General features: G+C 62.3%; 2 protein-coding genes and 2 non-coding genes across 7 annotated transcripts in view; all 4 read right to left on the bottom strand.

Moving 5' to 3' along the window:
- The window catches only part of BAZ2A (bromodomain adjacent to zinc finger domain 2A), a 33,896-nt gene extending 21,381 nt beyond the window's left edge, over positions 1 to 12,515 (bottom strand). For 2 of the 4 annotated variants that reach the window (XM_073318972.2, XM_073318969.2), the window contains exon 1: positions 4,784 to 4,891. The gene's annotated coding sequence lies outside the window, so the exon portion shown is untranslated. Of the gene's footprint in view, positions 1 to 3,872; positions 3,972 to 4,783; positions 4,892 to 12,229 lie in introns of those variants that run through there. The other 2 variants (XM_073318970.2, XM_073318971.2) reach the window with 2 other exon arrangements.
- Positions 12,516 to 17,723: 5,208 nt separating this feature from the next.
- On the bottom strand, positions 17,724 to 23,425 carry ATP5F1B (ATP synthase F1 subunit beta). Its single transcript, XM_073318991.2, has 10 exons — positions 23,277 to 23,425; positions 22,083 to 22,265; positions 21,378 to 21,552; positions 20,763 to 20,884; positions 20,206 to 20,390; positions 19,727 to 19,885; positions 19,339 to 19,461; positions 18,970 to 19,182; positions 18,364 to 18,565; positions 17,724 to 17,948 (listed from the first exon to the last, which is right to left on the bottom strand). Exons 1-10 carry the CDS (start codon positions 23,407 to 23,409, stop codon positions 17,851 to 17,853), a joined length of 1,593 nt encoding a protein of 530 aa, XP_073175092.2. The 5' UTR covers positions 23,410 to 23,425; the 3' UTR covers positions 17,724 to 17,850.
- On the bottom strand, positions 20,489 to 20,562 carry LOC140901143 (small nucleolar RNA SNORD59). Its single transcript, XR_012155777.2, has one exon. It is a non-coding gene; the product is annotated as a small nucleolar RNA SNORD59 (small nucleolar RNA).
- Positions 21,962 to 22,035, bottom strand: LOC140901145 (small nucleolar RNA SNORD59). The gene has a single exon (XR_012155779.1). It is a non-coding gene; the product is annotated as a small nucleolar RNA SNORD59 (small nucleolar RNA).
- Positions 23,426 to 26,224: the final 2,799 nt, after the last annotated feature.

The raw sequence follows: 26,224 nt of genomic DNA on the forward strand, positions 1-26,224 counted from the left end.
GGGCTCAGGGTCCGGCAGAGGGCTGCGGAGAGTTTTCGGCTGTAGCTGGAGCAATCCCACGGGACTGCTTCTAGCATCTTCCCACCAGCGGGCCGGCACGTTTCGGTTACAGATCCTCGCCCCCCTCCCAGGCCGGGAGCTGTTTGCCCATTTCACAGGGCTCACGCGCCCCACTGGGAAAGAACAGCATTTCCTGTTGCCAAGATCCACGCGAAAGAGACGAGCCGGCCGAAATAAGCCAGGGAACGTCATCCCAGGGCATAGAGCCCAGCTAGCTCGGCGCTCGTCTTTCTGACGGGTCACTCCTGCCTGAGTGGCGCCTCCCAGACACACCTACCCACCACACCAGCCCGCGTGGGTCGTATCTTTCGGTTGCTGTGTCGCGGACACAAAGGGCCAGGGCTAACCACACGTCTGGACGGCTGCCCCAGTGCCTCCCCGTATAAAGGAACGGGGACAAGGAGTAAATGCATCACTCTGCCCACCCCCGGCCTGCCAGAGGGAGGGCAGCCCCACCCCGCGCCCCCAAGTCTGGGGCAGAGTAATAAAACTTGCTTTCTATTAGCCTTTTATTGACTAGACCACTTCTCTCCAAGTGGGTGGATTAGCCCCATTTCACAGACAGGGCAGAGAGAGATGGACATGCTTCCCCAAGGCCACACAGCAAGCCAGAGTCAAGAAGAGAACCCAGAAGTCCTAGTCCCCTGCCCATCTCTAATCACCGGCCTCCCATCATCTCCAACTCCCCATGGGCGTCTCCAGGGGATTCGTACACCCGACAACCCGCGGTGCAAACAAAAGACAGGGGGAAAAAAACCCTGAAATTCAGCCCGACCGATTCCTCCGGCACTGCAGCTCATTTCCTCTTTGATGGCTTTTGGAACAAGCCTTCCAGGGTATCTGCCGCTCGGCTCTGGTCTCTGCCTCCTCCCAGCTCCAGAAGAAAACCCTCCTGACCCAGGCACCAGCCTTAGCCACCAAGGAAAGCAAACGCCAACCCCCTCCCAGACATCGGTAGCTTTCTAGCATGTGAATGACGGTATCCCCAAGAGACCCCAACTATAGATGGGGCGTGTGCCTAGGATTTGGCCGGGGACCCTTCAGGGCTCAGGGAAAGGAGACGCAGAGAGGGGAAGTGACTTGTCTGAGGTCATCCTGCAGCAGAGACAGTTGAGAACCCACGTCTCCCACCTCAGTTCCCCACGCAGGCCACGGTGGATTCCTCTCCGCCTCATTGAGTTACAAGGCGAGAGTTTAACACAGCAGGGCCGAGGGACGGCGTGAGCCCAGCGGCAGCCGTTCTCGAAGGGCCGCACCGAGGCCACGGCCTTGCAAGCAGCAGCAGGCCAGACGCGGAGTGTCGAAACAGAGACCGGCGATTTCGTCACTCTCTGCGGCATTCGCTGCAATGCTCCCAGGCCGGAGGAGCCCGATGGGCTGCTCCCCGTCAGCGCAGGATAACAACAGCGTCTGATTCACCAACTCGGGAAATTTCAGCGGCAGGCAACTCATCTCGCAGGCGGGGGACCCCCCTCGCTATTGCTTCGTGACGCCCCGTCCGTGCTGCTCCCTGGGGCACAGGTCACATTCACTAGCGATCAGCCGAGAAAGTGACCTTCCCTCCCACCCCCCTTCAGAGGCACGTCTCCCTTTCACAGCCACACCAAGAGTCCCCCACCGCACAGAGCATCACCGCCTAGCTCTGATTGCTCCTACAAGCCACAACAAGAACAGGGCTCCAGCCTGTGCCTGCACTGGGAAAGCCGGGCCAGACAGTTATTAAAAAACAAAAAAAAAAACCCAAAACCACCACACACACCCACCCCTTTCCGGCAGCAGTTTTTTAGCTGGCAAACCTGTTTCTGGCCCTTTAAGGGCCAGAGGAGGAGCCGAGAAGCCGGAACCAGACAGGTGACTGCTGCAGGGTCAGCTCTGAGAGCATGGGGACAAGCCAGGCTGGTGCCAAGGTGAAGGGAGGTGCTGGGGACAGGAGGGCGAGGTAGCTAACCGCAGGGCGGAGGAACCCTGGCCTTAGGAAAGCAGCCAGGAGGAGGAGGAGGGTGAGTGCAGCCTGGCTGAGAGGGAACCAAATAAAAGCAGGGAAGATGGGGAATTAATTACAGCGAGGGAGGAGGGAGATGAATAGGATGGGAGCGGTTCGACTAATAGGGTCAGGGTTTGAAAGCAGGAGCCGCGGCTGCGAGAGAACATTGGCTGTAGCCGTGAGCTGGCTGCTTTGTTAGCTCCTCCCCAGATGAGCAGCACTGGAGGCAAGCGGGCGTCATTCTCCCGATGGGGTATTGATCGCAGGCCAGTACCGGCACCGGCAGCTTCCAGACGCCTCTCCCTGACCTCCCCCGTCGGTAACGGATTGTCTGCGCGGGGGCTGAGCAGACATCTCCTTGGGCCTAGCCCGGCCGACAGCCCAGCACGGACAGGACTGGGCAGCATCGGATTCCCTTGAAACAAACAGTATCTTCCCCACCACACCCCAAGACACCCGCAAATCCCATCCCAACAACCCCAGGCCTTGGCTCATTTCCGGGCGGGAGCCGCTCACCCCAACCGGCCAGCAACCCTCCCCACACCTGGGCAGGAGACAGAATTAGGCCACGGCTTGTCATTGCAGCCGACCATTTCACAGGAGAGGTGGCGACAAGAACAAGGAGGATTCTGGACCCAGCCGGAGATCCTGAGCAAATGAGAAACATCACAGGCAGGAACGGGCGTGGGGGGTACTTAGGAGGCAGTTGTGATCAATTCAGTGGGCAGGGAACCGGGATGCTTAGAAACCCACGGAGCCGCTCACAGAACCTCGGAACCAGCCAGAAGCTTTCAAGAGACGGCAGCCGAGAATTTAGGCCCTATATTATTCTAGGCAGCACCGGTTTGCTAAACCCAACGCCGATTGAAACGCAGGTGGGTGGTTTGTTGTGTTGATTTCATTTCGATTAAAAACAGGGGGGTTCTTTGCTTTCGATTTCAGCCTCTCCAACACAGGGGTTTAGCCAAGCCAACATGGCAACAGACTATTGAGACATTTGCAGCAGCGCCAACCACCTGCTTTGTGTTTCCCCAACCACTTCAGACCTATCTAGCCACAAAGGGTTAACCGAAGGTGTGATTTTAAACCAGTTTCTTTAAACCAGTTTCATTAAACCAGCGTAACCTACGCACACCTCCTTATATTGGTTCCCATCCGTTTATAACTCACATCGGTAACTGGATGGGCGCAAATGAACCAACGTAACCAGTTTGAAACCGATATATTACCCGCGTCCACACACAGGAGCTAAACCAGTTTACACAGATTTAAATTAAACTGGGACAACTTGTGTCTAGACAAGCCTGTAAAACTGGTCCCTGCTCAGGAACAATAGATGGCTTTAGGCCCAGCCAACCCAGGGCTTTTGTCCTGGCACAACCAAGTCTGGTCAGGGGTGCATGATTTGTAGGGGGACTATCCAGTTACCCCAGTACAAGCCTTGGTATGAACCCCATTACCCCAGCATAGTCCACCCCCCTTCCTGTCCGTTTACATGGGATAAACGCATTGACGCTAGGGGAACTGTACGTTTCTCCTGGTCTAGTTAAAGCGGTACGTCTTGTGTGTTCAGACAAGGCCTTCTACCCGTCAGCAAGGTCCGCCAGAGGTGGATTCAGTGCAGACAGGGTCTGGGCCTCCCTCACCCACAAGGGAACCGAATGAAAGAGGGAAACCAACTATAAAACACAAGCGTGAGAAAGGCCTAGTCAGGGGAGTCAAGAGCGTCGAATACACACGCCCAGCGTCAGCAGCCCCCGAGTTCCCGAGTTCAGTTTTAAGGTCCTCCCCCCTGTTTTGGCTTGTCCCCAAGGGCTTTTTAACTCACTCGGGGAAGGGAGAGCTCTGAAATAGGGCTTTTACACTGCCTTGGACCCTGGAAGGTAATTTTTAACAGGCAGAGATGGACCCCGCCGGCCAGAAAGGGGCTGCTGTGGCCCAGGTTCCCAAGCTCCAGGAAGTCCAGAAACTGAAACCAAATAGGGTTGGGGAGAAAAAAAAAAAAAAAAGGACATTTCAAAAACAACAAGAGACGCAACAAACCCGGCTGCCATTTCCCGGCCACTTCCTGCAGGGGGGAGAGGAAAAGGGCTGCTGGCACCGGGGGCTCCGTGTTTATGTGTGACACAGCCCTGGACCCCACAGGGGATTCCCCCCCCCCAAAATGCTGGGGGATCCCCCCCCAGGCCACACAGCGGGGACTCCCCTGGCTATCCTGTGATCTCAGCCACAGAACTCTCCCACCCCAACAGACATACCCATAGATTCCCCCTCCCCAACCACACATAGGAGACCCCCCCCCAGCTATCCATTCCCCGCCCCCCTCCACCCCAGCCACACCACGAGGGGATCCCGCAACAGCCACATCCCAAGCCAGGCACAGGGGGCTGCACCCCTCCCCCTTCCTACGCAGGGGGATCCCTAACTGGGAGCCAGGGCTCCTGGGCTCTACCCCGCACCCCAAAACCCACCTCGCACAGGGAATCCCCCCCCTCCAAAGAGGGAATCCCGCATAGCCTTGCCCCCCCCGCAGCCAAGCGACAGGGGGGATCCCCCATAACCCTGCCCTCCTCAACCCAGCCAGAGGGGGATCCCCATAACCCTGCCCCCCCCAAACCAGCCACCGGGGGGATCCCCCATAACCCTGCCCCCCCAAAGCAGCCACCGGGGGGATCCCCTCCCCAGGCTGCGGGGGGGGGCTCTCCCACTCCCCCGCCCGCCCTGCCCCCCCCCCCGGACCTGGAGCGACGGGCGGTGCCGGGCCCGGCTCGGCGCCCCGGCGGCGGGTCCCGCTCACATGGCCCGGGCCGGGCTGCGGGCTCCGGGCTCGGGGCCGACTCAGCGTGGCCGGGTCCGGGGAGCCGCGCTGGGCAGGAAGCGGGGCCGGGCGGGCAGCTGGGTCCTAGCGCCGCCCTGCTCCCCCCCCACCCCCGGGGATTGGCGGGGGGCCGGGTCCTAGCGCCGCCCTGTTCCCCCCCCACACACCCCTGGGGATTGGCGGGGGGCCGGGTCCTAGCGCCGCCCTGTTCCCCCCCCACACACCCCTGGGGATTGGCGGGGGGGCGGGTCCTAGCGCCGCCCTGTTCCCCCCCCACACACCCCTGGGGATTGGCGGGGGGCCGGGTCCTAGCGCCGCCCTGTTCCCCCCCCCACACCCCCGGGGATTGGCGGGGGGCCGGGTCCTAGCGCCGCCCTGTTCCCCCCCCACCCCCGGGGATTGGCGGGGGGCCGGGTCCTAGCGCCGCCCTGTTCCCCCCCCCCACACACACACCCCCCGGGGATTGGCGGGGGCGCCCGGGCCCTAGCGCCGCCCTGTTCCCCCCCACACCCCCCCTGGGGATTGGCGGGGGCGCCGGGTCCTAGCGCCGCCCTGTTCCCCCCCCACACACCCCTCGGGGATTGGCGGGGGCGCCGGGTCCTAGCGCCGCCCTGTTCCCCGCCCCCCCAATTGGGGGGCCAGGCTGGGTCCTAGCACTGCCTTCCCCCCTCCCGCAGGGATTGGGGGGCAGTAGCTGCCCGGGGGCAGGCTGTGCCAGTGCTGAGCCCCTTAAGCTCAGTACAAGAGAATGGGGGTGTCCCCAAGGATACGGTGAGGGGGTGCCAGGGAGGACACTAGGGACACAGAGAGGGAGCGGATAGCGGGGTGGGAGAGGTCCTGATGACGAGAAGGGCAGAGGGCACTGAGGACACAGGGAGAAGGGGGTTGGGGGGCACCATGGTAGGACTCCCCAGTGTGATGCCAGCCTGGGAGACTTTGGGGCAGCCCCCTCCCCCCAGGTTGCTGGGGTGTTATCTCCCCTTCCTTAGAAGAGCTCTAGTCCCCACCCACCCTCAGGTAGGGGCATCTTCTTAGCTTCAGCTCCCTCCTCTATTCAGACACACCCCCACTCAGCTCCAACTCACAGCTCCCCTCCTGCCCCCAAAGGGACCCCCTGTCCCCCTCCATAGAGCTCATGGCGCTTTACAGTGGGTCAGGGCCAGCATGCCCCACCTTGCAGAGGGGAGACCGAGGCACTCAAGGGAGTCACAGCAGGGAACAGAACCCAGGAGTCTTGGATCACAACCCCCCACCTTTGCTCTAATCACTAGGCTCCGCTCTCTGCCCAGAGCTGGGAGCGGAACCCAGGAGTCCTGGCTCCCCATATTGTGCTCTAATCACTAGGCAATGCCACCCATCCTCCTCCGCAGCACTACATTTCCTCACTCCACCCTCCCCAAATCCGAGCTCCCCAGACTCCCAGATGCGTGGCCCCCTGGGAGCCTCCCTGTTCGCCTTTCACCTCTCTCTCACTCGCGCACAGAGCTCAGGAAAGCACAGAAGATGCCCCTCGAAGCGTAGCGCAGAGCAGGGAGGGCGAAAGTTGGCTAGATGCTGAGCATTTACAGCCTCTCCCTGGTGCATCCTTCATTCCCACTGCCCAGCTCCCAGGACAGCGATCAATCCCAAACCCAGCCTGCTCATCTCCATAGCTAACCCCAGGCCAGACCCCGCACCCCCACGTCAGAGATGAGCCCCAGGGGCAGAGTCGGGAACCAGCCTTGGTGGGCGGTGGGTTTAGCTCCCCCCATTGTGGATCAGAATCTGGATCCGAAGCCCCATCCTGCATCTAACGTGCCCCACAAAGTGGGAGCTCGGACTAGCTCCTTGCAAGACAGCATGGATGCTGGACCTCTGGGGAGAGGCCAGTGGATGCATCTCCTGGCTTTGCTGAGCCGGGTCCAGACGCCAGCGACTTGAGCTTTCCATCTGCCGTAGCGTCAGCAGATTGGGGCTGCTGATGGCTCCCTCCCAGCTCCAGGGGGAAAGTGGAGGACCAGGAGGGGCACACGCATGGATCAAAACAGCCACCGGCCGCACCGATCCGGGAGGACGCAGGGAGCGGGCAGCCGGAGATGGAGAAATCTTACAGTGTAAGCGGGCACAAGCCCCCCCCTCAGCCGCTCCTCCCAGTGCCGAATGCTGACTCAGCCAGACAGCTAGGTAACATCATCAGCCCTCCCCTAGGCCTCTCACCCAAGGATCTCAAAGCACTCCACTGAGCTACCAGCTAATCCATCAGCACAGCCCCTCTGGGAGGCAGGCATCACTCCCATTTTACAAAGTGGGGAAACCGAGGCACAAGCCGGGAAATGACTCATCCCCCCCCCCCCCAAGGCAGCACAGAAGGTCAGGGCGAAGAAAATAACCCAGGAGTCCTAGCACATCCACCCCACCCAGCCCCCCAGCCTTGCATCCCGAGCTCTGCTTCCTGTGGCAGACAGGAGGATGCAGGACGAGTCCAAGGCCCGTGAACCTTAAGACCCGCTGGGTGGTGGGGTGTCTACGTACTGGCCTAGACCAGCCTGGTACACACAGTGGGGAAGATGGAACGGTCACACAGTGAGGAGGAGACGGCTCCTGAATCCACAGGGACTGGACCTGAGAACATCAAACTCATCACACAGAGTTTGAACCCCCCGATGGCCAATTAGTTACTTCCCCTCCCCTGCGCCCCCACCCTCTCACCTGCCCTCTTCAGGAAGGGAGCCCGAATACAATCCAGGTGGGCACAAGCAGGCCAGGCCACCGAGCCTCACGGGCATTTGCCGGCCCGGCCAGCACATGCTGCAGCCCCCCCAGCTCTCACTAGGAACGCGGCACTCAGCTGCCCTTTTCCGCAGCCCCTGGGGGGGGTCCCAGCCCCCGGCAGGGCTGCACCAGCGCCCTCTCCATCGCCATGCAGAGCCCAGCTCAACCAGACCCCCTCCCCTCCCCAGCCTGCCTCCCTGCGGGGGTGAGGGACGCACCAGGCAACCCCATTAGCGAGAGCCGTGCTCAGCTCCCGTTGGGGGCGGGGGGGGGGGACTTTGCTCGCCTCCGATGCCAGAGGCGTAAGTAGGTTAAGGAGAGAAGCTGTGGTAATCCCAAGCAGGGGGGGGCGTTCCAGCATGGGAGGGGGGTGGGTGGATGGATGGAGCAGGCCTCCAGCATGGCTTGGTGGGCTGAGCAAATCTGGGCGGGGAGGGGTGCAGGGGATCTCCCCTCCGCATTCACGCGCGGGGGCCCTGCCAAGCACAGAGCTGGGCACATGGTCCTGCCCGGCGAGCTCCCCGAGCCGCCCCAGCAGGGCCACTCCCCCAAGCGCTCAGGGGATCCCTCACTGAGCCAGCCCCCCGCTCCCCCCGTCTGCTCCCAGGGCCACAGGCTGAAGGGGAAGGAGCGGGGGGGTTCCAACCTGCAGCGTTGAGGGAGGGGGTGCCAATCAGCTCCCCTTGACTCTAGGGCTGTGGGACGAGACGACTCCCACCTCTGCTCCCCTCCCACCGCGAAAGGCTTCCAGCCCCTCCCACCTGCGTCACTGCTCTCCCTGGACCCCCACACCCCATCTCATCCCCACTCTTGTGGGAAGCCTCCAGCCCTCCAGGCTCAGAAGCCAAAGCAGTTGAAGAAGGGAGGGGGGGGCTGCCTGCTGAGCATCCCTCGCCTCTCCTGCCTCCGTGCCACCCAAGGGTGCAGATCGCCCCCTCCATCGGGGAGTCCTGGCCACGTCTCCAAGCAGGCGTAGGAATCAGAAGTGGGTGGGGAGAGAAGGGACCCTGCATGCGCCTGGTCTGGCTCTCTGCCCTCCCCCAAGAGGGGCTAGCTGGATCGCTCCCGCTAGCCGGCCCAGGGCCCCACTCCCACCCCACCCACTGCTGCCGAGATGGTCTATTTCTAAACCCTTCTGCTTTTCTCCTGCTCAATTCCAGCCAGTTCTGAACCTTCCGCCCCATCCCAGTGCCCCCCAACCCACCATCCCAGTGGCCCCAACTGCAAGAACCCCTCCCCAAGCTCCCCTGCCCAATGTCCCCCTGACTCCCCCACAGTTGCCAAGCCCACCCAGAGACAAGCTCACAACCCTGGGAGGCAGCAGATGAAGGCCGGAGTGGGGGACCCCGTCACACCCCAACTCCTCTGTCATGGGGAAAATGCCACAAGCCGGCTCCAACAGCCAAAGCACTGGAAAGGGGGGGGGGAAATCATGTGCCGCCGGCCCCCCCAGCAGGGAGAAGGGACCAGGATTGGGGGAGGAGTGCAAGCCCCCCAGCTACTCTCACCTGGCCCCCTCAAATACACACAGGGCCTTGTCCCACCACCCCATAGCCAAGGGGGCTTTTAATGCTCTGCTGGAGACAGCTCAGCCCCAGGAGGGATTGGGGGAGCACCCAAGGGGGGGCAGGGAAGAACCATCAGATGATCTGGCCACATGGGCTTCTTTCCTGCCCCCTAAGTTACCGGCTGCCCCCCACCCCCATTCCTGTACCCCCCGGGGAGCATCTGGACAGGGCAAGGCACAGGCTGGTGTTCAGGGTGGGGGGCAGGATGCTAACAAGTCCAAGGGGCATGGGGGGCGGGGAGAGGCAGTGGGGGCTGCCTCCAGATTGGCCTGTGGCTGCCAACTCCTCCCCTCTCTCCCATGTCACACCCCCCCCCATCAGAGACAAAACCAGGAGCCATTGTGGTCTGGGCGCCGCTCCAGGCGGCTGCAAGGTGCAGGGGGAACAGATGGCTAAGCTTGGCGAACGCTTGTGCCAGGCAGTGGGGGGGAGCCCCCCCCCGCCCAACCCCTGGAGAGCACCCTGCACTTCCCCTCCCACCAGTGATCAGCAGGCAGCCGGGAAGCCTTCGCCAGCCCGCTCCTTGGCTCTGCCCGTGAATCACCACCAGGACAAGCACGGGCGCGTCCCCAGTCAGGAGGGGGGACGCCTGACTGTGTCCCGGCAGGCCCTGGGAGAGATGGGCAGGGGGGGGGTGGACGACAGGGCTCCCCCATTACCGATCTGCCCAGACAACTCCTGGCACCACCGATCAGGGACACGGGACCCAGGGCAGCAGCAGCGTGAAACGTGACCAGGCCAGGCCGGGCGAGCCCTTCGCGGACCCCTCCAGCCTCGGCACGCTCTCCTTCCCAAGGACGCGGAGCCGGGGAAGAGGACACAGGCCCCCTCCGGGCCGTCCCTAGCACGGAGCCACAAAGACGGAGACCCCGGAGGGGTCCCATCAAGCGAGGCCGGGCAGCAGGCCCTGGCCCGATGCCACGCGAGGAGTCAGACGCCGCGCCCGCCCTCCACCCCCATGCGCCCAGGAACACCCCCCCGCCTGCCACAGCTGCGCCAAAGCAGCTCACGCTTCCCAGGGACAATTTGCACAAGCGTTTTCACGGTGTGTGTGGGTATTTATTTATTTATTGCTGACCCCCCCCCCGGAAACTTTGCTTTCCTGTGAAAATATTTTCCCACGGGCAGATTCACCCCCCTCACCCCAGCCCCCAGAGCCACGGTGGGTCAAAACTTTTCCGTGCAAAGACTTTCACCAGGCCAGTTTCTCACGCCCCAGGTTCCAATGCCTCCTCCCCAGTTCTGCCCCTCGCCCCAGCTCCCACTTCACCCAACCCCCCTGGGCGCCATGCCCCTGGACCCAGCTTCCCTGCTGGAGAAATTTGACCCCCACCGGCATCTCCAGGGAGCAAAGGGCTTTCACTGGTCCCAGGATAATCTCCCTGCTGGGCAACACGTGGCTGTAGGACCCCAGCACCATTAGCTCACCCCCCCACGCAGACCCCCAGAAATGCTGCCCCCCACTCCCCCATCCAGACCCCCTCTCACAGTGTGGAGGTCGAGGCTAACAAGGTCGCAAGTTGCCAGGCAGCAGCAGAGGACAAGGGAGGAAGCTTCCAGCATCACTCGCCAGTCAATACGAAACAGCTGGAGAGAGGGGATCAGCCAGCCCCCTGCGCCCAGCGGAGACCCTGGTGCTCCCCTACCGTATACCTGCGGCCCTGCCCGGCACCTCAGTCCCCACTGGCCCAGGCTAGCCAGACGCTGCCGGGAGCCGCCTGCACCGTGCGCCCGGGGAAAGAGGAGAAACAGCCAGGCCTAGGCTTCGCTCCAGCTGCCAAGACCCTCCACTCTGGCCTCCCCCTGCCACCCAGCGGGACCAGAGTGCTTTGCAAACCCTAGCTCAGGCAACGGGCACCACCCAGCTAGAGAGCCCAGCCCAGCCAGAGCCCTACAGCCTCCGGACCGGGCCCTCAACACACACTGATCCACGGTTCCCACTTTAACCCCCTACCCCGGGAACCAGGCAAATGTTCTCCCAGTTGTGCAAGTGGGGAAACTGAGGAAGGGAGGTGAAGCAACTCCCAAAGTGGCCGAGCTGGCGGTAGATCCCAGGAGTCCTGACTTCCCGCATCCCTGCTTTAACAACTAGACCCCCTTCCAGCCCCAGAGCCTGGGATGGAACCCAGGAGTCCTGGTTCCCAGCCCCTCCCCCCACAACTCTATTACCCAGTGACCCCTCATTTCACATTCATTCCCAGCCTGACTGCAGGGGTCTGGGGAGGACCCCCCCCATACACGAACCCCTAAGAGGAGCATCCCAGATGACACTGATCACAGAGAGACCCCCAAGAGCAGGCAGGGGCCAGGCCATGACAGAAGAAGGGAGGATCCCCCAAACCCATCCCTGGAAGCTAGGCAAAGCACAGGCCAGCCATGCCAGGGAACAATCCTGCCCCAGAGCCCGTGGGGCAGGGAGGGGAAACAGGCCAGATGGGGCTTTACCAGCTGTGTCCCAGGCCCCAGACCACCCTCTGCACCCCCCACTCTGCCCACATCACAAGCCCCAAACTCCCCCAGGCCTCTGTTTGCACCCCCCCACCCCACCAGCTACGTCACAAGCTCCACCCCCCACACACACACTTTGCACCTCCCCCCCCCAGCTGTGTTCCAAGACCCAGATCCTCCGGGGCCCCCACTTTGCACCCCCAACCCTCCAGCTGCATCACAAGCCACCCCCCCCACATACTCCCCTTTGCAACCCCCCCCCACCCAACCGCGTCACAAGCCCCAGACCCCCCCTCTGCTGCGTCACAAGCCGCAAACACCTCCCCCCCCGCCCCCCCCGGACAGAGTTGCACAAAGTTTCTCCCAGCATCCAACGCCCCCTTCGCCTGGGGGAGGGCAGAGCGGAGGGACCCCCCCCCCCCCACACACACTCTCTCCAGGCAGCCGGATCGGGGGATCCCCATCGGGGGGGGGGCAGGCAGGGCCCATGGCTTTGGGACCCAGGAGGCTGCACGCAGCAGCTGGGCTGGGGGGGGGGGCAGGATGGGCTCAGCTGGGGGGAGCCGCCCCCCCCCCGGGGGTGCACCCCGCGCTCCTTACCTGGCCGAGAGGGGGCGGGGGGGTCCCGGGGCGCAGCAGCTCCGGGCCGCCGCCGCCGGGCTCTGGCTGGGGGAGCAGGTGGCTGCAGAAGCCCGGGCGGGCGCTGATGTCACCGGCGGGCGCTGCTCCTCCCCGCCCGGCCCCGTGCAGGAGGCAGCCGGATGAATTATTTAAAGGTGCAGGAGCCATTTGCAGCCGGAGCGGAGCGAGCCCCGGCCCTGATGTGCGGGAGGGGGCGGCGGCTGCAGGCCGTAATAGGGAGCCCCCACCCCCACCCCAGCCAGTGCATGGGGTGCCGTGGCGGATGTGCACTGTAATGCCCCCCCCAATGCACCGTGACCGACGTGCATCGTCATGGGGGGGGGCCCCCAATGCACCGTGACTCACGTGCATCATAGTGCCCCCCCCGTGCATCATGACGCACGTGCATCGTAATGGGGACCCCCCATGCACGCTGACCCACGTGCATCGTAATGGCCCCCCCATGCATCATGACGCACGTGCATCGTAATGGGGACCCCCCATGCACGCTGACCCACGTGCATCGTAATGGGGACCCCCCCATGCACGCTGACCCATGTGCATTGTGATGGCCCCCCAATGCACCATGACCCACGTGCATCGTCATGCCCCCCCATGCACCCTGAGCCACGTGCATCATAATGGGGCCTCCAATGCACCATGACCCACGTGCACTGTCATGGGTCCCCCCCCAATGCACCAGGACCCATGTGCACTGTAATGGCCCCCCAGTGCACCATGATCCATATGCATCGTAATGGACCCCCCCCCAATGCCTGTCTGGGCACCCTCCGATGCCCTGGACATGCCACATGCACCCTATGACACCCCCCCAGTACACCAGGCACAGGGTAAAGAGTGGGTGCTGGTGGAAGCTTAAATGGGTTCAAAGCCCTAGGGAGCCGCACCTCGCTAGAGCCCCCTGAGAATGGATTTAGGGGTTAAAAAAATTCCCTTCCCCACCCACCCTCTAGCCCTTGGTTCTTTAGCCCAGGGTTGGAAGCAGCCGGGACCTCTTCCCAGCTCCCCCCGACAGTGCCAGGGGAGCCCACCCCAGCCAGGGCTTTCCCCAGCTGGGCTGGGATCGTAGGGTTAGGCCCTGGTCCCCTTTCGGATCCTGCCCAGCAGCAAGTGCGGGCAAAACTTTGAGTGAAGCCAGCTCACCCTGCCGCAAACTAATGCCCCAGGAATGCAAGGGGGGCGCTCTTCCCGCAGAGCTGGCATCGCCCCAATCCCCAGCATGCTGATAGGGGGCGCTGTGCCGCTGGAGATCCCGACTGCTCGTGCCCATGAACATCCGGCCGGCACTCCACCAATGGAGGGGTTAATCAGCCGGAGAAGGGGGGTCTTCACTTCCTGTCCCAAACTGAGCGTGTTACTGAGAAGGTGCTAAACAGCTGCCACGCCCCACCCCAGAGGCAGCTGCATTTCAGTGACAGGTGATCTCCAGGCTAGCTAAGTTGCAAAGCATCCTGGGAATCTTCTTTCGAAGCCTGGGCCAGTTCAGGCACCGCAAAGGCAGGCAAATGCTTTCCTCTCCCTTCGCTGCTGCGCTAAATCTTGTGCCTGGGAAAGGGGAGAACCCCCCCCCACCACCACCTCCGTCCTGCTCTGGAGCAGTTGAGCAGCTAGCCGGAGCCCTCCTGCCCCGCTGCATGGGGTTCCATTACGGCTTTGCCCCATGGGCAGGCCGCGAAATAGCCAGTCTCTGCCCATGGCCGATGGGGAAATAGAGCTGGTTTTGGCGGCGGTCTGAGCTACACATGGTCCTGGGGCACTGGCTGCTTTATGGCACCTGAAGCTGCCAGGCAAAGGTGGCCTCCAGGCCTGCAAGATAAAGGAATAGGGCAGGGAGCTCTGGCACTGGGCACCACCCGGTTGGAGGGGCATGAGAGCCCCGCTGCTAGCCCCATCCGAGGGGAGAGACACCGTCCCTGCTGGCTGGCTTCGCCGCTTCCCTCCCTGGCATGCTCAAGCCTGACCCTCCCCTGGGGCCCTCTGCAAAAAGGGGGTCCCAACGCCTCTTGTGTTGAATGGGGTGCAGCCCAAGGGCTCGGTGTTCCCCACGCAGCCCCCAGCATCGGGCACCTTGGTCAGGACAGCCAGCAGACCCCAGAGAAGCGCTTTTCCCCTGCCCCTTTCCTGTGCCCTCTGGCGGGGGGCTGGTGCCTGGCCCCTGGCTGGCTGATTGCGCGGGGGAAAGTGTGGGGCGGAACTGGCGAGACCTGGCACCGATCACCCACCCGGGGCTCCCTGGCACACAGGCCAAACCTCTTGGACTCTGAGCCGCGGGGAGAGGCCGTGTCACTCCCTGCTGTGTGCTCGGGCCAGCCTGGGAACCCCCCGCCCCAGACTGCAGAGCGCCCCACGGAGCCTGTTCCCCACCTCGGCCCAACAGGAGGAGCCAGGCTGGTGGGATTTTCAGCCCTCCCCACCCTGATGCTTCTCCCTGCGTCTGCTCAAAGGCAGGAGGAGATGGCCTGGGTGAAATGTCCCCCCAGGCGCTGTGTCCTGAGCTGGGGGAGAACCCATCTCTGCCCTGCACTAACCCCAGGGGAGTGGGGCTGGAAGGGGGGGCACTGGGGCACATAGCCACTTTCCTCTTGCAAGGAGCCAGGGTTTCCCAGGGCTGGTGGGGCTGGGGCCTTGGTCCTAACTCATTTCCCCCCTCAGGGACTGTGGGGGGGGGGCTCTTCCCCTTCTCCCACGGTTCATGCCCCTCTCTCTGACCCCAGACCAGGCTCCCCTCCCAACCAAGGGCCTGGCCTGGATTCAGTGCCAAGTGGGGCATGAAAATCTGATCTTCCCCCCCGCATTTATACTCCCTCCCCCCCACAAACGGTCAGAGGCCTGCCCCTTGCGAGGCTCCCGGCCCCTCTGCTCTCACTAGGGGGAGCCCCGAGCCGGGCCCAGCCACACAAAAGGCCCAGCTGCTCTGGGGATGGTGATTAAAGCCAAGAGGCAGCCGAGCAAATGGCTCTTTTGTGTTTTCAAAATGGTGCAAGAGACAGGAGGCCTGGGGGGGAAGGGGGCTGCTGGGCACCCCCTCAATGGAGAGGCCTGCAGGGGGCAAAGGGGACTGTGGTGCCTCCCCCCCCAGCTGGCTTCACTCCAGCTACCAGGTCCTGTGTAACCCCCTCTCATCTAACCCCCCCACCCAAAAGCAGCTCCCCGGGGTCTTGGCTGAATCCCGCATCTGCCTGCCACCCCCCCCCCAACTCCTTCCGGGTCCCAGCCAGCGTTTGCTGAGCCACTGGGTGCTTCTCCCCCTGCCAGGCCCCGGCAGGCTCAGCCCCGCAGGGCAGGGCCCACGGGAGGGGAGGCCGGGCGAGGGCTGCCAGCGCCCTGGAGCGTCCTACCCCAGCAGTGCCTTTTTAAATCAGCCCCCAATAATACGGAAACACCCCTCGCCAACATGGACCACCCCGCACCCCCCCCCCCCGGTGAGGCCAGCTCCAGGCTCCCCAGAGCCAGCCCCCGCCCCCACAGCTAGGAGCCCCCACAAAGCATGATGCGGCTGGGGCAGATCCGCCCGGCTCGGGCTAGCCCCTGTGCATCACCAGCGGTGCAAAGGGGCCCTGCCCGCTCCGGGCCGCCCCTGCCCTGCTGGGTTACAGACGCTGCCAGGAGAGCGGTTTGGAAACTCCCTCCCGCCCCCAGCCCGGGGCCATGCACCGTCTGGCTCACTCCAGGTGGGTGAACCAGCCCCTTCCCCTCTACGCTTCCTCAGCAGGGGTGGGGCACTTCAGAGCTGCACCCTTGGCACACGCTGGGGGACCCACATGCCCTGGGGCTCCAGGGCTCCGCCCACTCCCATAGCTCTTCTTACCGGGCTGGGCGGGGGCTCTGCTGTCCGCCCCCTCATTGCGTTTAGCCTCCCTGAGGCAGCTGGATACAGTCTTTGGCTCCTGTTGGACTGTTGCCCTCAGAGCCTTCAACAGCTGCCACGTTCCAACCCAGAGGTGGCTGCATTTCAGTGGCCTTTGTATTGCGGTAGTACCCAGTCGTCCCAGTCACAGACCTAGGCCCCTTGTGCCAGGTGCTGCTCAGAGACCAGGGGCCTGGGCTGGCTTAACTCCAGCCTCGTGCACAGAGCCCTGAGCTGGGGGGCAGAACTGGGTTCTAGGCCCAGCTTCGCCACTAAACCAGCTCAATCACTTCCCCTGCCCAGCTTTTGTCTAAGGTCCTCAGGGCAGGGAGAATCCCACCAGCTGTACAGCAGCCAGGGGCCCTGAGCTCTTAGGACCTAGAGATGCGGCTGTAGACCCATGGGATCGGCTCAGGGAAGATGCTGGAGGAAACAGAGGGGCCAAAGGGAAACACCCCACTTATTGCACATGAACCTGGCTTGCAAGCTCTCTGGCAGCTGCTGTGGGTGGAATATCCTCGCCCCAGTCCCCAAGCCAGCCCTGCAAGAGGAGCAGTGAGCAACTAGACAAGGCAACCAGCTGGAAGTGCATCCCCCCAGCCTCCCTCTGCTCTTGCATGGGGTACAGGCTTTGCAGAGCAGTGGCTGTTAGCGCCGGACCCAGACACTCAGGAGTTAACAGAGCCAGCCGCAGCCTGCAGGTACAGCTGAGCAACCCGCTGCTTCTCCCCCACGGACTCTGCGCTGGCATGTCTCCTGCAGCACTTCCCCCCAGCCCGGGGCTGCGTCATCGCCCGGCTGCCAGCGAAGCCATGTTAAGAAGGCACTGGTGCCAGACCGGGGCTTTCAGGGCAGAGGGGGATGGGGTCAAGGACTGGGCCTGGAGCCGGGGCAGTGCCAGAAGGTGGCATTCAGGAGTCTTGCGGTCCTGGGTAGGTGATGAGCGTATTAGGAAGCAGACAGGGCTGGGTACTCGCCCCTAGGCCAGTGGCCCCACCTCTTAAAGCCAAGCCCAACGGTTGCACACCAAGAGACAGAGGCTCATTCCAAGAGACCACCTGCCCCTGGGAAGAGAACGGCGCCGGCCGAGGGAGGACATTGGGTCAGGCCAGGCCAGGCCGAACTGTTTCAGAGCCAAGGCCCTTTGTTCTCTGCTCCCCAGAAGCATCCGACAAGCTGCTCTGCAATCTCAGGCCCTCGCTACCCACCTCCCCCAGCCACCAGGGGACAGAGTTTGGCCGATCCCCTCACCCGCTAGTTAAGCGTGGGCAGGAGCCGGGCCAGAAGATTGCACCGCAGCACGGCCATGGGGGGTAGCCACGGACTAGCCAGGAGCCACAAACAGCAGCTCAGGTTGGGAGGAATGACTCAGCAGCTATACTCCTTGCTGCCGCTCAGCCCCTCCACAGGGCACAGAGCCGAGGGGAGGGAAGGGGGCAGCCGAGGCCCAGCGACCAGCTGGGTTGGAAGCTAGTGGCGATGTTTTACGAGCCCTGCAAGTTATGCTGTGGCTCCTAGAATCCCGCCCCACTGATCCAGGTGTCACCCCTCGCCCAGAACTCTGCCCCATGCAGATCCTGCCCCCCACAGCCTCAACAGCCCTGCTTCATGTTTTAGACGGATGTTTTATTGGAAACTTTAAATATACTCTGGAGACAGGACAACACCCAGCTCGGGCCCCGAGGAGCCGGGTGGGGATGCGCTGGGGGAGAGGTATGACGGAGCCAGTCGCTCACGAGTGCTCTTCGGCCAGCTTCTCCGCCTTCGCCACAGCCTCCTCGATGGGGCCCACCATGTAGAAGGCCTGTTCCGGCAGGTGGTCGTAGGTACCTGCGCAAGAGGGAGCAGTGAGGAGGGGGACCCAGCTTCCCTGCACCCCAGGGACTCCCCACAAGGGGGCAGCAAACACCAGGGCTCTTATACATGTGGGGAAGGTCCCTGCAGCTTCACAGGAATCATGGGGGGGGGGGGGGGCATGGGTGGGTGTGTGTGCTATATCCCCCCCCTCAGCCCAAAGAGCAGCTCCCCAGCTGAAGCTGGAACACACCAGCCAAGTCCCTGCCAGGCAGCCCAGGACAGCAAGACAGCCACATACCTCAGTGCCCTGCTTGCAGCACCAGGAGATGTGGGTCCAGCCTCCCAGCTAAGAGCAGAGGGGAGACTCCATGGGCCACAGCCATTGTACCCCCTACTTCTAGGGCTGGGTTAGCTGAAGAGTCAAGAAGCCCCACCCCTGGCACCTCACCTCCGAGGATGTCCTGGAAGCCCTTGATGGTTTCCTTCAGTGGGACCAGTTTGCCCAAGTGGCCAGTGAAGACCTCGGCCACCTGGAACGGCTGGGACAGGAACCGCTGGATCTTGCGGGCACGGGCTACTGTCAGCTTGTCCTCCTCCGACAGCTCGTCCATCCCCAGGATGGCAATGATGTCCTGGAGGGATTTATAGTCCTAGGGGGAGAGAGAAGCGCTGCAGGCCACCGACAGGCTGGCAGAGCTGGGGGCAACCAGAACTGCCCGCTCCTCGGCAGCTAACCAGGGCTCCCAGCTGGCCAAGCCTTCCGTACACAGATCCCACAGGCTGTACCCTTGAGCTTCCCCTTCCCATCAGCCTCTAGGCCAGCTGCTGTGCCCCCAGCCTGGGGGCACAGAAGAGGGGACCCAAGCGCCCCCCAGTCTGTGCTCCTCCCCTCCCCTCTGTACAGACGGGGAACTGAGCTGCGGAGAGAGCAAGGAACTTGTCCCAGGTAACACAGCAGGGAACTGGACTCTGCCCTTCCACGGCCCAGTCTCACCTCCTAACCACGGGGCCTTTGTCGCTCTCACCCCATACAACCTCCCGTCACAGCTCTCACCTGTAGGATCTTCTGCACCCCCCGGGCCACATCGTAGTGCTCCTGCCCCACGATGTTGGGGTCCATGATGCGGGAGGTGGAGTCCAGAGGATCGACGGCAGGGTAGATGCCCAGCTCAGCAATGGCGCGGGACAACACAGTAGTGGCGTCCAAATGGGCAAATGTGGTGGCAGGGGCAGGGTCGGTCAAGTCATCAGCTGGTACGTAGATCGCCTAGGCAACAAGAGAGATGGGCTATGATAGCTGAATGCCACTGGGACGTTGCCCTTGAGGTCATGATACAGCAGCACTATGGGAAACCTCTTCATGAGCCGGGAGAGGCCTGTGTGTCCGAGGGCGCACTGACGGGCCACTCCCCAGAACAGTTACCTGCACAGAGGTGATGGAGCCCTTGCGGGTGGTGGTGATCCTCTCCTGCATGGTGCCCATGTCAGTCGCCAGGGTGGGCTGGTACCCCACGGCTGAGGGGATTCTGCCAAGCAAGGCGGAGACCTGAAAGGAAGCAGAGCCAGGTCAGGCGGAGGCTGCAGAGACACAGATGGCCTTGCCCGGACGGGAGCCTTTCACATGGATTGGACGAGGTGGGACAGTTCCATGGTGAGACACAGAAGGGCCACCTGGACCTGCAGGGAGTTCCTCCCCCGACCCCCCTTTTCTCTGGTGGCCAGTGCTCCCTAGCTCACCCCGTTGGCCAGGGGACCTGCCAGTCAGGCTGGGCAGGTGACCATGGCTCCCTGGCACCGCCCTGCCGCCATACCTCAGAGCCAGCCTGCGTGAACCGGAAGATGTTGTCTATGAAGAGCAGCACGTCCTGGCCCTCCTGGTCCCTGAAGTACTCGGCCACTGTCAGCCCAGTCAGCGCGACTCTGGCACGGGCGCCTGGGGGCTCGTTCATTTGCCCATAAACCAGGGCGACCTGCAGCACAAAGGGAGCGAACGTGTTACCAGGACAGCTGGGGCTGCTTGCCAGGCCCCACCTAACGCCCTCCGCTGGGCCGTTCCAGGAGCCCCAGCGCTATGGTGACAGACTTACTGCCCGCGGCTAGGGACAGCCCTAGCTCTGCCCCCAAGGACCACACATTTCCCAGAGGGGCTGACCCCGAGGCTCTTTGCTTGGCCAGCCACAAAGCACTGCTCAGGGCACGCTTCCTAGATCTGAAGGTTCGGCTTTCCCTCCTGGGCAAACACGGCGGAGCAGCTCGACCCCTAGGGTCCTTATCCAGGGCCCCCCCTCACCTTGGAGGTTGTGTCCTTCAGGTTGATGACTCCAGACTCGATCATTTCATGGTACAAGTCGTTCCCTTCACGGGTTCGCTCCCCGACGCCGGCAAACACCGAGTAGCCACCATGGGCTTTCGCCACGTTGTTGATCAGCTCCATGATCAGCACAGTCTTGCCCACGCCAGCGCCTCCGAACAGACCTGGGCGGGTGGGCGAAGTGGGTGCAGTTGGTTAGCTCAATAGCACCCTGACAAGCAGCTCCTTTGCCACAAGGCTCTCCCTGCCCCCGCCCCTTTTTCCTTCTCAGGAGATTGGAAGTGGCTTCAGCAAACTCAGAAGAACGAAAGTCACCAGGTTACTCATCAGCGAAGGAAACAGGGCGCATTAGCAAGGGCAGGAACGGATACGACTTCTGAACCCACCACGCTCCTCTTACTCGGCCCCCACACTAACAAAGGTTCAGGGTGGCTTCCTAAGCTCTGAAAGGGAGTCTAGCTCCACGAACCACGTGCTGACCCCCCTCCCGAACCCCGCCTCCCTCCCCCACATGGGCCCTTTGATTTGCAACGTACCGATTTTGCCGCCCTTGGCGTACGGTGCCAGCAGGTCCACCACCTTGATGCCAGTAACCAGGATCTCTTGCTCTACGCTCATCTCAACGAATTCTGGGGCTTCGGCGTGGATAGCAGCAAACCTACAAGACAGGGGCCCAGAGGATCACGTCAGCTTGCAGAAGTTGGATGGCCTGGGAGGATGGCATTCAAGGCCTGCTAGGGTGTACTGTGCCACCGGCCGGCGACCACAGCTGGAGGAAACACGAGCCATTGGGGTTTCTCTTGTTGTGGGCAGCGGAGGTTCAGTTCACTCTGCTTCTCCGCATTTGCACCGCACCTAGGCAACCGGGACCCACGCTGGCTATATTCAAGGCACTACTGAAATCTAAGGGCAGAAGTTACTTAATAGGGAGAAAACATCTGATGTTCAGTTTAGCTCCTGCCAATCAAGTCCCTGTAACGCCATGGAGACGCCAGTGCAAACTCTCAGCCATTTAACTAGGCCCAGAGGGTCTGCGACAATGCCCGCCCCCCACTCTCTCAGGCAGTCCCAAGTGACATGCAGCCCAGTCTCTTTGCAAGGGCTTGCCCCTTCTCCCCCGCCCTGCAAGGCCGGAGACCGTTTGCACTTACTGTTTGGTCGTTATTGGGCCTCTCTCGTCGATGGGCTCCCCAATCACATTCATGATTCTACCAAGGGTCTCAGGGCCTACAGGGATTCTGATTGGGGCCCCGGAGTCCAGCACTTTCTGTCCTCTCACCAGGCCTTCGGTACCATCCATGGCGATGGTACGAACTGTGTTCTCACCTGCCGGGGCACGGGAAAGGAGCATTACATGGATGCTACATAAAGGCAATCACAGGTAACAAGACAGTTGCTGCAAAACCAGTCCTGACTGACCACTGCAACCTGTCCTGACTGACCACTGCTGTGTGTGTGTGTGTTTCTCCGTACTCAGCAGGGAGGACAGTTCCAGGGACGCCTAGTGGTTAGGGCACTTGCTTGGGAGAGCTATATTCAGCTCCCTGCTCTGACACGTGTGTGACCTTGGGCAAGTCGCTTTGCCTCTGGTACTGGAGGCTGCATAGGTAGCCAAGGTGGAAAGGACATCAGAGCAGGTGACGTGCACAGGAGTCCCTGGGAACAGCTTTCACTGCATCCCCCGCTGTGGCTTCCTCCTAGACAGATTCAGGCCAGCAGCCATTTTAAGCCTGCTCCTCCTCAGACCATAGTAGTGGCTTCAGCATGCTCAGAAGAACGAAAGTCATCACATTTGATCATCAGCGAAGGAGCCTCAACCCTGTGCCAGTTACAGACCTGGAGGGGCCGCCGCTTACCCAGATGCTGAGCCACTTCCAGCACCAGCCTGGTGTCCCTGCCCTGCACCTCAAGGGCGTTCAGGATCGGGGGCAGCCCCTCGTCGAACTGGACATCCACCACGGCGCCGATGACAGCCACGATGCGGCCCGTGGCAACCCCGGCCTTGGCGGCAGGGGCCGCTTGCGCTGCATAGTCCCGTCCTGGGATGGGGCAAAGGAGGCGAGAGTCAAGGTCAGACGCTGGGACAGGGGACAGGCTGCGATGCCCCAGCAGGGGATTTGGGGGAAAACAAGCTGCTTGTCAGAGGGAGCTGGGCCCCGTGGGAGAAATGATCCTTGCAGCCGTTGCCATCTGCACCCCGGGGGGACCAGCGCCCCCTGCTCCCAGGGCGAGTCTCCCGTCCCCCCCCTTCGGACCCGGTTCCAGCCCGGCTCCCTCCCCGGCACCGCCCCCCGCTGGAGCCCAAATCTCCTGGGGTCCCCCCCCCTCCCACTGCGGCCCAACCCCCAGATCCACCTTCGCTGCCCGCCCCCCCCGAGCCCGGTTCCAGCCCAGCCCCCCCCGCGCCCGGTTCCAGCCCAGCCCCCCCCCGCTCCCTTCGACCCCCCCCGCTCCGGCCCAACCCCCAGATCCACCTTCGCTGCCCGCCCCCCCCGCGCCCGGTTCCAGCCCAGCCCCCCCCCGCTCCCTTCGACCCCCCCCCGCTCCGGCCCAACCCCCAGATCCACCTTCGCTGCCCGCCCCCCCGCCGTGCCCGGTTCCGGCCCGGCCCCCCCCCCGCTCCCTTCGACCCCCCCCCCCGCGGCCCGGTTCCGGCCCGGCCCCCCCCCCCGCGGCCCGGTTCCGGCCCGGCCCCCCCCCGCTCCCTTCGACCCCCCCCCGCGGCCCGGTTCCGGCCCGGCCCCCCCCCGCTCCCTTCGACCCCCCCCCGCGGCCCGGTTCCGGCCCGGCCCCCCCCCGCTCCCTTCGACCCCCCCCCGCGGCCCGGTTCCGGCCCGGCCCCCCCCCGCTCCCTTCGACCCCCCCCCCGCGGCCCGGTTCCGGCCCGGCCCCCCCCCGCTCCCTTCGACCCCCCCCCGCGGCCCGGTTCCGGCCCGGCCCCCCCCTGCTCCCTTCGACCCCCCCCCCCCGCGGCCCGGTTCCGGCCCGGCCCCCCCTCTGCTCCCGGCCCCAAGGTGACCCCGCCCGGCCCCGCCCCGCCCCGCACTCACGGGCCCCGCCGGCGGCCGCGCCGCGCAGCAGCAGCTCGCGGAGCGGCCCCGCGGCCCCGGCCGGGCCCAGCGCCCCGCGCCGCAGCAGGGGGGAGGCGGCGGCGGCCGAGCAGCGACCCACGAACCCCAACATGGCGGCGCAGAGTGAGCCCGGCCGCCCGCCCGCAGAAGACCTGCGCCGCGGGGCGGGGCCGCCGGGCCGCACGTCACCCAGGCCAGTGCGCCCTGTTGGGCGGCGGGCTTGCCCGTCCTGCGGCCCCGCGCGCTCATTGGGCGAGGCTCCTGTCCATCGCCCCGGGCGCCTCTCTTCCATTGGGCAGGAGCTCTGCCACTCGGGGCACGCTCCCCCTCCCAGTTGGTCCGCGCGAGGGAGGAAACCCTCCGTGGAGCTTGAAGTGGATTGGCCGCTGCAGCTGGAAAAGGCGGGCTCCCTGCTTAAGGGCACAGGACCCAGGAAGGCGTGAGCACGTGTTCTGCCTTGTCCTTGCTCCAGGGCAGCCCGGGCCTGGCGGGGATGGGGGGGTCTGGTCGGGGAGGGGGTTTCCTGACTCCTGATCCCACAGGCCTTTCTCAGCCCCTGGAGCCGGCGTGGCCCCCAGGGAGCGTCTACACCTAGATGGGCCCTTGGCCTGGTTTTAAGCCAGACGGTCCATTTTAACATGGGTTCGACCCCTCTCCGGTACTGAGTGAAAATCCGCACGTGGGTTGGTCTGGGCTCACTTTGAAGAGTGCAAAGCTCCCTTCCCGCTGGCGTGACCTTGCCCCAGACATTCCTGGGGCGGGGTGGGGGGGGCGCAGGGGGTCACCCGATCCACCCTGCCTTGTAAACCCAGCTCTGCAGGTGGGTTTACAAGGTGCTGCCAAGCCGAGCTTCTGCGCCCACACTGCAGGGCTTACAGTTGCTGGGTGTGGGTCGCCCAACCAGGCTAACGTACCCATGCTGCAGCACGCAGCCCTTGGGGCTAGGATTTGAGTTGCATCCACACTGCAAAATGACAGGCCTTGGACCTAAATTACGATGGGACCCAAGCTCTGACTCATCCCCCTAGCAGGGTCCTGGGATTTGGGTCCTGAAGGCTTGTTGACCTGAGGCTGGTTTGTGTGTGGACGGAAGGGGAATCCGAACCAGCACAGGGATTTGTCCCAGGTCACACAATGAGACAGCAGCACTGTTAGAAACAGAACCGTGGAGAATCCACTCTCCGCTCACCCAGCACAGAGCTGGGGAGAGAACCCAGGAGCCCTGGCTCCCATTTTCCCCTCCACTAACCGCCTCATTCTGTGCCAAATCAACACCAGTGACGTGTTAGTGCGCCGTTCCCACCGTCGGGTAGCCCTGGCCCCAAGTTATGACACCATTTTAAGTCTGCCTTTTTTTTAAAAAAAGGAGTATTTCCATAACTGTGAAGCTTGAATAGAAACCACAGTGGTTTGATCACTGAAGCGGTGACGTGCATGGGTCAGAGCACAGTGCTCTCCCACTTCGGGTTTATACCGACCTCAACGATCCACTGCAGGATTATGCAAAAAGAAAGGGAGTACTTGTGGCACCTTAGAGACTAACCACAAGTACTCCTTTTCTTTTTGCGAATAGACTAACACGGCTGTTACACTGAAACCTGCAGGGTTATGAGGTGCCTCGTGAGCCAGCTTCAGTAGCAGACCCATGCCAGCACCCAAAGCTACAGGGCTGCCATGCCCTCTCCTCTCTCCCCTCGCACAGTGCTAGCTTTTCAAAGGAAACATAAAAGTGACATCCTGAGCTCCTGTGGTCACTAAAAATTCCACATCACTTTTTGCAGTGGCTAGTCCCCGAGTCCTGGCTAGAATCTCACTGGGGTAGTGAGCCTCAACCTCTTCCCACCCATGACTCAGTAACCCTTCTCCCATCTAGCCCTTAAGAAGGGTGGTTGCTTGCAACATCCCCGCTGAGAACCCATTCACTATGGTAATTACACTGTCTCCCTAACCCACCAGTTTCATTTGGACACGTTGTTCTCCAGAAATTCCTCTCCTAAACTTGCACTGTTATAAACAGCTGCTGTGATCCACTCAGAGGTGGCTGCATTTTAGAGTATATGGGAGGAGGGAAGGTATCCCTGTGATCCGTTCTCCCATCGGTTTCTAAACCATGTTGGCTCCCCTGCCCTTGTGATGAAAAGTGCTATACAAAAAAAAGAAAGAAAGATACTAATAATCAGACATCCAAAATTTTGAATAAAGGAAAGTCTTGAACAGGATGGGGAGCAAAACATAGGTATCTCTTAGATTCTGTAATCCCAGGTCATACACAGGAATCTACCACCACCACATGAGCAAGACCCACGGATGAGTTATCTACACCTGGCTAAAGAGACTCCAAAAACAGGGAAGGGTACACAGCTTTGACCCATCCAGTTTAGGCACAAAAAGTGTTCCAAAACCTTTGAAGAACACTGATGAATCACATCATTGAATAAGGCAGGCGGTGGAGGTTTCTGAAGTCAGTAATTCATATCCACATGCTATAGCAAGAGCAAGACGTGATCGGTCAACATGAGACCTTCCGATCATCAAGATAAACCTGAGATGGCTGCACACCAATGCACGTATACGATAGGAAGCTTAGCTAAAATAACCTCCCCACTCAGGCCTTGAAAGTGCTTTACAGCCAATCACCTTATTTCACATCCCCAGTATGGAGGTGGTTTATTATCCCCCATTTTACAGCTAGGGCAACCGATGTGCTGAGAGCCGCTTTGCGAACGGTGGCAGAGTACATCAATTTCAGCAGAAACCAGGTGTCCCCACTCCTGTCTTTTAACTATGAGATGCTCCCACAAGAAGCTCATTACCAAATTGGGGACCGTAATTCTTACCAGCACCGATCCACATCATTTTTAAACAGGGTGGGCAGAATTTCATTTTATTAATATAATGTAAAGATATCAATTTAAGAATTTGTTCAG

This window comes from Lepidochelys kempii, chromosome 20 (genome assembly GCF_965140285.1).
Source record: "Lepidochelys kempii isolate rLepKem1 chromosome 20, rLepKem1.hap1, whole genome shotgun sequence".
NCBI classification, from domain to species: Eukaryota; Metazoa; Chordata; order Testudines; family Cheloniidae; genus Lepidochelys; species Lepidochelys kempii.

What these genes read in the sequence shown, in the direction of transcription:
- ATP5F1B (XM_073318991.2), bottom strand. Translation starts at nt 23,409, where the DNA reads ATGTTGGGGTTCGTGGGTCGCTGCTCGGCCGCCGCCGCCTCCCCCCTG. An exon ending in CGCGGCCGCCGGCGGGGCCC is followed by an intron (nt 22,266 to 23,276) that starts GTGAGTGCGGGG and finishes GCCCCATCCCAG; the next exon opens with GACGGGACTATGCAGCGCAA. An exon ending in GGCCCAATAACGACCAAACA is followed by an intron (nt 20,885 to 21,377) that starts GTAAGTGCAAAC and finishes CCTGTCTTGTAG; the next exon opens with GTTTGCTGCTATCCACGCCG.